Source organism: Hevea brasiliensis, chromosome 4 (assembly GCF_030052815.1).
Source record: "Hevea brasiliensis isolate MT/VB/25A 57/8 chromosome 4, ASM3005281v1, whole genome shotgun sequence".
NCBI classification, from domain to species: domain Eukaryota; kingdom Viridiplantae; phylum Streptophyta; class Magnoliopsida; order Malpighiales; family Euphorbiaceae; genus Hevea; species Hevea brasiliensis.
The window spans coordinates 23,068,819-23,078,132 of NC_079496.1; the positions used below are offsets into that span (position 1 = coordinate 23,068,819).

General features: G+C 25.6%; 1 protein-coding gene across 1 annotated transcript; it reads right to left on the minus strand.

Moving 5' to 3' along the window:
• Positions 1–2,363: 2,363 nt before the first annotated feature.
• Positions 2,364–3,869, minus strand: LOC110673155 (spindle assembly checkpoint component MAD1-like). The gene has a single exon (XM_021836200.2). It carries the CDS (start codon positions 3,867–3,869, stop codon positions 2,364–2,366), a length of 1,506 nt encoding a protein of 501 aa, XP_021691892.2.
• Between the last annotated feature and the right edge of the window lie 5,445 nt (positions 3,870–9,314).

Sequence of the window (9,314 nt, forward strand, 5' to 3'; positions counted from 1 at the left end):
AGAGAGAGACCATGGCTTGGAGGAGAAGAACACCATATTATTTTTCTTTTAATTTTGTTATTTTATGTGTATTTATCATAAATTGACTTGGTCAAATTAATTCATTAATTTGATAATTATTTATGAGGTCATGTAGGTGATGTCACCATGATGATGTAATCTTCTTTATTTTCTTTTCTTTTCTTTTCCTTTCTTTTTCTTCACTTCTTTAATTTAATTAGATATTTTAAAATTTTCATTTCTCAAATTTTATTGGACAGTTAGGTCATAAGTCACCTCTAGGGGTGAGTTGACTAATTTGCCCCTCGCCGGTCCAATCCGGTTTACCAATAATACTACTATATTTCCTTCGGAACTTTGACCTAATTATTTGATCTGGTTCTTAACCTTTTTCTATGATTTTCATATTTCCCCTAGCTTCGCAATTTTTCCTAGGACTACGGTGTCACAATGCCCTGTACAAAATTAGGGTTTTGACTGATTTCGTAGTCACTTCCCGTTGCGATCACCCATCGCTGTAACCCCCGACTCATTTAACCTTTTATAATATGTTTTTCTTATTTATATTTTACCTTATGGTAATCACTTTTAATTTTCATTAAGGGCTTTTCTAGGTGACTTAAATATAGTTCTAATCCCCTGAATTGTCCGGATCGACATTGGTCACCGGAACAGTGATTTGCACAGGACTATGCATGTAGGAGTGTTACATCTTCATCAATATAACTATTCAAGAATGCACTCTTAACATCCATTTGATATAGCATAAAATTTTTATAACATGCAAATGCACACAACATTCTAATAGCTTCAATTCTAGCAACCGGAGCAAAAGTCTCATCAAAATCAATACCTTCCTCTTGATTATATCCTTGAGTTACTAATCTAGCCTTATTTCTAATAACATGCCCTTTATCATCCATCTTGTTCCTAAAAACCCATTTAGTACTAATGATAGAATGATTTCTAGGCCTAGGAACAAGTTTCCATACTTTATTTCTCTCAAATTGATTGAGTTCTTCTTGCATAGCAAGAATCCAATTCTCATCACTTTGAGCTTCATCATAAGACTTTGGTTCAAGTTGAGAAACAAATGCAACATTACCAGAGTATTTTCGAACTTAAGCTCTTGTCATCATCTTTTGTGAAGGGCTATCAATTATGTCCTCCTTTGGATGATCTCTATGATATCTCCATTCTTGAGGTAGGTCATCATGATGCGGTTCATCAATTTGGAGTTCTTCAATATTGGGAAATACTTCTTGATCACCTTCTTGATCTTTCTCATTAGCATTTTCATTGACAACATCATTCCCAATTGCACTTTGGGGCTTAGTAGGTTGACTTTGTTGCTTTTGAGTCTCATCCCTTTTTCTTCCAAAAATTTTACCTAGTTCATCATCATCACAAACAATCTTTCTTTCCAAGAAGTTGTTAGTTTCATCAAATACAACATGAATGGTTTCCTCAACTAACAAAGTTCTCCTATTAAAGACTCTATAAGCTTCGCTATGCATTGAATATCCTAGAAAAATACCTTCATCTGATTTTACATCAAACTTTTTGAGGTTATCCTTCTTGTTGTTCAAAATGTAACACTTACAACCAAATGCATGAAAGTAAGAAATGTTAGGCTTCCTCCCTTTCCATAATTCATAAAAGGTTTTTTTTAATATTGGCCTAATCATTGCTCTATTCAAGATATAGCAAGCAGTATTTATGGCTTCTTCTCAAAAATATTTTGAAAGATTGTGTTCACTAAGCATTATTCTTGCCATTTCTTGTAAAGTTATGCAAACTTCTAATCTCACAATGAGTAGAATTAAAAATAACTTTGTAACCTTTATCACATAGTTGACTTACACTAAGAAGATTGAATTTCAAACCTTCAACTAATGCGACATCCTTTATTCTTGGATTTTTCCCAATAGAGCCACTTCTAATGATGTAAACTTTTCCTTTGTCACCAAATCTCACATGTCCACCACTTTTTAAGGTAAGGTTTGAGAATTTTTCTTTGTCTCCAGTCATGTGTCTTGAGCAAGCACTATCAACATACCATTGTTCACACTCTTGCTTGCTTCTAAGACATACCTGAAATTAATTGACTATTTCTTAGGTACCCAAGCAAGTTTGGGTCCTTGGGGGTTAGAGACATTAGGAATAGTTCCTTTAGGTACCCAAATCCTTTTTACTTTTGAGGAACCTTTCCGTATAGGACAATGACTAACCATACGACTATTTTGGTTACAATAGAAGCAAATAACATTTGGTAATGAATGAGATGAAGCTTTCACAAAGAAATTTTTGTATTTTCCATAGTGCATGAATCCATTATAACCAAGACCAGATTTTTGATTTGATCATCTTTGAGAACCAAGTAAAGTATCAAGAATTTGTGTGCCATTTGTGAATTTAGCTAAATCATTTGGCAAAGATTTCACCTTAGTTTCTAAAATCCTATTTTTCTCAGTGAGTTTTTCACAAGCAGTTTTTGAATCTTCTAACTCCTTATTCAACTCATCAAACAAGAGCATTTGATTTTTATAAAACTTATTTTCTTGCACAATAATGCTCATAGAATCATTTTCTGATCTTAAGGAAGCAATTTCTTTGTTTAAAATAGAACATCTTTTCTTATAAACTTTGTATTCTTCATACAATTTGGCAAATGCATCTTCATAATCTTCAATACTAAGAGAGTCATAATTATTTACCTCAGTGTTGATTTCTCTTTGTTGAGAGCTTTCGGGCTTATCCTCTTCCAAAGCCATAAAATAAATGTGTGCAACCTCCTTGTCACTAGAGTTATCACTTGAGGAATCATCACTGTCCTTCCAGCCAGCAATGAAAGCTTTCTTGCTCTTGTCTTTTGAATTCTTCTTTTTCAATTTAGGACAATTTGGCTTGATATGGCCAGGTTTGTTGCATTCAAAGCATTTAATCTCACTTTGATCCTTGCTTGTTTCACCTTTGGAAGAATACTTCTTTAGGAATTTCTTATATTTTGAACCTCCCTTTTTGAATGTTTTCTTGAATCTTCTTATAATCATGGCAATATCATCTTCATCACTTGAACTATTGGAGCTGTCACTTGAGGCAGCCTTAAAAGCTATAGTTTTCCTTAATTCATCCTCTTGGCTTGAATTCAAGGCAATTCCTCTCTTTTTCTTTTCATCATCTACATTGCTCTTGCTCTTGTCATAAAGCATTTCATGAGCAATAAGAGAACCAATCAGCTCATCATAAGTGAATTTGGAGAAGTCTTTGGTGTCAAAGATCACTGTCACTTTTGTTTCCCATGATTTAGGTAGTGACCTCAAGACTTTCTTGACTAACTCTTCTTCAGTGAATTCTTTTTCAAGAGCTTTGAGAACATTCACCAGATCAGTAAATCTTGTGCTCATTTCTGAAATGGTTTCTCCAGGTTTCATCTTAAATAGTTCATATTCCCGAGCAAGCCTATTTGCTTTTGATTCCTTCACTTGATTAGTCCCTACATATGTGACTTCAAGTTTATCCCACACTTCTTTTGTAGATGTACAACCTGAAATATGATTATACTCAATTGCATCAAGTGCACAATGAAGAATGTTTAAAGCTTTAGCATTTGAAAAAACTTTCTTCCAATCAAGTTCATTATATTCATCTTCTAGTTTTTCTCTATAACCATCAGCATGCAATTCTAATGGAATTTCAGGACCTTTAACAATTCTTTGCCAAGCTTCAATATCAACAGATTGAATAAAGTTTCTCATCCTAACTTTCCAGAAAGAATAATTAGAACCATTAAACAAATGTGGTCTAGTGATAGAGTGTCCTTCAGTTAAAGGTGCAGAGATACCAATTGTGTTAGATGTGCCAACCATTGTAGGATCTCTCTAAGGTGTTTAGACCTCAAGCAAGAGAGACAAGCTTTGATACCAATTTGTTGTCCCAAAGAAAGTGACCAAGAGGGGGGGTGAATTGGATACTTTAGGCAATTTTTCAGTCCTTGCTCAAGACTTAATGAAAAATTATGGCTTTGCACTTCTATATATGTATAACTCTGTTTTTAAGATGTGATTTAAGTGATTAAACAAGTTATGCATAATTAGCAGCTCATACACAAAATAATTACTTAATATCGAGTGTATCTTTTCACATATAAATCAGAATTTACAAGTTTAATTGTTCAAGCTCAGTATTAACTCAATAAAATAAATTCTCAACACATTCAATATATAATCACAGAAATAAAGTGCTGAAAATTAAAGAGTTAAGAGAAGAAGAGAATCAAACACAAGGTTTATAATAGTTCGGCTCTCTTAGCCTACATCCACTCTTCCCAAAGTCCCATTTTGAGAGTCACTCCACTATTTGATCTTTTTCAAGATTCAAAGCCTTTACAATCTCAGCAAGCTTCCCAGGTGTTTGAGAACCTTTATAATGTCTTTGGTTCTCACAAAGGACCACAAGCTTCACAAGGTGCTTGAAAACCTCCCATAAGCTTCACAAGGTGCTTGAAAACCTTCCACAAGTGTGTCCTCACACTTAAACAACCTTAAATAGGTTTTGGTGTAGAAGAAATCATTCTCAATAACTCTCAGATACAAAATTTAATGCTAAAAGATTGAGAGAGAAGATTTGCCACTCAAACTCAAGAGTATTTGAATGAAAGCTTTAAAAATAGCACAATAAATTCTCAATGAATAGGAGCACTTTCATTAGTTAGAATTATAGTAAATGATGTCTTTTATAAGTGCTTTTCATTGCTAAAAACATCTGCTGGAGAGTGTGTCTAACGACTCTTTAATTTTCAAAAAACTAGCCATTGCTTCTTTGAAAATCGTGCAGCAGAGTTGTTTCAGGTCAGAGTATGAAAATAGTTAACTAAAATTTTCAATGGTTAACTAGTTTCTTAAGACAGAAAATTTTAGACAATAAAACTAGTTAACTAATTTTCGCGATAGGTTAACTAATTTTGCTACTGTCTAACTTAAATTTTGAAAATTTGAGTTTTTGAAGGAAGGTTGTAAAAATTATTTTGACCATTCAAAAACCTTAGAAATGATATAAAAACACTTTCTAAACTCTTGAATCTAAAAACAAAATTGATTTTAGGTCTTAAATGACATAATCTCTCCAATTTTGTACAATGGACCTAAGAACTCAATTTCTATCCTATTTCTTCATGGATTTTGATCGTCTTGTGTTATACAAAATAATAATCTCCTTTTGTATCAGCTATTTCAATAGAATAGTCCTTCCATCAATATCTTTGCATATCATGACCTATAAAATCACTTCAAATACTTTTGTACAAAGGGTTAATGTATATTTTATTAAGTTTTGTTATCATCAAAACCAAGCTCATTATAGCTTATGGGGCCTACAATTATCATTATGTATGCAAGATGAGGATAATTAAAAACGAAACACGTTTCTATTCTACACATAAAAATGGTAATTATCCATTTTATTTGTTGAATATATATAACAGAGTGAGATTCCCAAGGAAATGATACGTGTCATTTTCTTTTAAAAGTTTATCATATGTCACCTTTCATAAATACTCTTCTTTATACTAATTATTATTTAATTTTTTTATTTTTCTTTTAATTATCATTATTATTTATAATACTATCTTAATATTTATGATTTAAATTATTATTTTCTTTAAAATTTAATTTTTTAAAAATTAAGAACTTTTATAATTAAATACAATATTTAAAAATTATTTATATTATTTTATAAATACTAATTTGTTATTTTTTTATTTCTTTTTTAATTATTATTATTTACAATACTACCTTAACACTTATGATTTAAATTTTTATTATTTTTGAAAATTTAATTTTTAAAAGTTAATACATTTTGTAATTAAATGTAATATTTAAAAATTATTTATATTATTTTATAAATACTAATTATTATTCAATTTTTTATTTCTCTTTTAATTATCATTATTATTTATAATATTATCTTAATATTTATTATTTAAACTATTATTTTCTTTAAAATTTGATTTTTAAAAATTATGACCTTTTATGATTTAATGTAATATTTAAAAATTATTTAAATTATTTTTTTATAAATTCATTTATATAAAAATATTATTTGTTACATATAATAAGGTTATTATTGGTCATTAATTTAAAAAAAATTAACCATTAATTTATAATATCATAATTAATCATAAATATTCTCCTTTACACTAATTATCATTTAATTTTTTTATTTATCTTTTAATTATCATTGTTATTTACAATACTACGTTAACATTTATTATTTAAATTATTATTTTCTTTCAAATTTAATTTTTAAAAATTAAGACTTCTTGTAATTAAATGTAATATTTAAAAATTATTTATATTATTTTATAAATACTAATTATTATTATTTTTATTTCTCTTTTAATTTTATTATTATTATTTACAATATTACCTTAACATTTATGATTTAAATTATTATTTTCTTTAAAATTTAATTTTTTAAAATTATGCCTTTTTATGATTAAATGTAATATTTAAAAATTATTTATATTATTTTTTTTATAAATTCATTTCTGCAAAAATATTGTTTGCCACATGTTACCCTCAATAATAATAATAATAATAATAATAATAATAATAATAATAATAATAATAATAATAATAATAATAATAATAATAATAATAATAATAATAATAATAATAATAATATGTCATTAATGGCTATTAGTTTAAAAAAAATTAACCATTAATTTATGATATTATAATCAATTATCATATAATTTAATTAACTTTAAATTATTTCATATATTTAATAAATATTTTTATTTCATTGTTATATTTTTTATTATTTTTATTATGAAATCTTTGTTAAAAAATTTGAGAGACAAAAAGTATAGTCTACATAAAATGTTATAAAAATAAAATATAGAGATTTAATTTATTTATAATTAATATGTATTTTTCATGTTAATAATTTAATATTCTTTTTATTTCACTTTCCTAAGATCAATTAATACTTATTATTATTATTATTATTATTATTATTATTATTATTATTATTATTATTATTTAATTGAAACGATCAAGTGAATAGAAAAGAATTTATTGTTATAAAAATTGAATTTGAATACTTTTATTTCTGTTCTTAATTAAATAATATTTAATTATAAATTAATTTTTTTATTTAAATAGTTTTTATTTGTTTGTCTATGTATAGTATGTCATATGAGACATTTGATATACATCAAGCACTCTCCTCTTACCAATTATTTTTATTTCACCTAAATGCACTTACATCTTTTTTTGATTTGCACTATTTTTTTTATTATTTCTTTCAAAAGTTATTAGTTATCATTCTCAAAATTTATTTATTTAAATATATTTAATTAATATTTATTTAATTATTAATTTTTTTTATAAATTTCTTATTTAATATTTCCTAAATTTTTGAATATTTTATTTTATTATAATTACATATCGAATGCAATGATAACTAATATTTTTATTATCCATATTTTATTATCATCAGAATAATTTTTAAATTTTAGTTAAATATCTATATTTTTATGCGTAAATTATGTCTCAACTATATTTTTATATAGAAGTAGAATTTTAAAAATAAATTATAAATATAATTGTATCGAAAATTTAACTACAAATAAAGATGATTAAAAACAATTAAAGTTACAGCATTAAAATTTTGAAATTTGGCTTTTGAAAAATAATATATATTTTTAATATTTCTTACATTAATAGATAATGATGATATTTTAAAATTTTAATTTTTATGAAGTATATTTATTTTATATTATAAATTTATGTAAAGTGACAACCATTTTTATCAAAGAATTGTTTTATAAAAATATATCAGATTAATGAAAAAAAATTTACATTTAAATATAGTATTTTAAAAAAAATAATATAATAGAATGATATTTTTAATCAATGATAATGTTATATATTTTCATTATTATTAAATTTAAATAATTTGATTCATTATTAGTAATTTATTTTTTTTATATTAATAACAAAAAATATTATATTTGTATAATATTATTTTTTCATTAATTTAATATATTTTCTGCCATTTTCAAAAAAAAATATCAATTTACATAAATTATAAGATAAAATATAAAAATTTAATGAAATTTAAATTATTTTTTGAATAAAATATTTTTATTACATTTTAAATAAAATAATCATAGAAAATATTATTAAAATATGTTTTAAAAAATTAAATAGATATTTTAATTAATTACATTATAAATTAATTAAAATTTATAATTATAACGGACAAAAATTTATTAAAAATAAATTAAATAAAAGGAAAATTTTAATTTAAAATTAATTTAATAATAATTTATTTTATTTAAAATATAAATAAAAATTAAATTAAAAAATAAAAATTATAAATTATCCATGCATAACATGACGTTATGTTAGTTTACTTATAATACTCAATCTCCATGATGGATCAAATCCATATTCACAATTAATTAAAAAATAATAATTAAAAAAAAGGATGATTAATTAATGCAGGTATGCACCGTGTACCGGTTTCCCATGTCCTGCTTCTGCACCTCTATATAATAGAAGTTTAAGGTCCAATCTGTTAATTGTAATTAAGAAAAAGAAGACAAAAAGAAAGAAAAGAATGCATTCTCCATCTCCGTTAGAGTTTGTTTTTGGTTTAGCTTATGGAATATTGATTGGAGGATGGTTTGCAAACGGGCAGCTGAGTCCAACATTTTATGACCAATCTCGCCCATATGCTTCTTGCATTATACGTGAGTCATTAAGCAGGCCTTGAAATATATATCATCTTTATTATATTTATATTTATATATTTTCCAATTTATTAAATTTTATTTCTCCTATATCATATTCACAATGTTTAATTTCTATATCACCTTTTATTAACTCAATTATATTTAACTTTTAATTGAAATTTATATTTTTTTTAATATCATTTTACTTATTAAGAACCTTTTTGAAGTGAATTTTAAATAATACATTTTATAAATTAAATTCATTTTTAAATACTTTAACATAAATTCATAGTCTAATCAATTAAAGAAAGCTTATTGATGTTGCCTTGAGTCTCTTTGATTAGTTTCAATGCCAAGTAAGCCTGTAACACAAAGAAAACATAAGGTCAGTGGCTTAATGGCCAGCCACATTAACGCTCAAGTTATAGATTGATTTGAGAGCATATGAAAGTAGAATTTGATAGAGAGTTTTAGCAGCGTAGAAAGTGTACTTGATTTGAGTATTTATCCTTGATATTTATAAATTAAAGGCTGTAGAGAGTCGTTTGAATTTATTAGCATGAATCTCGAC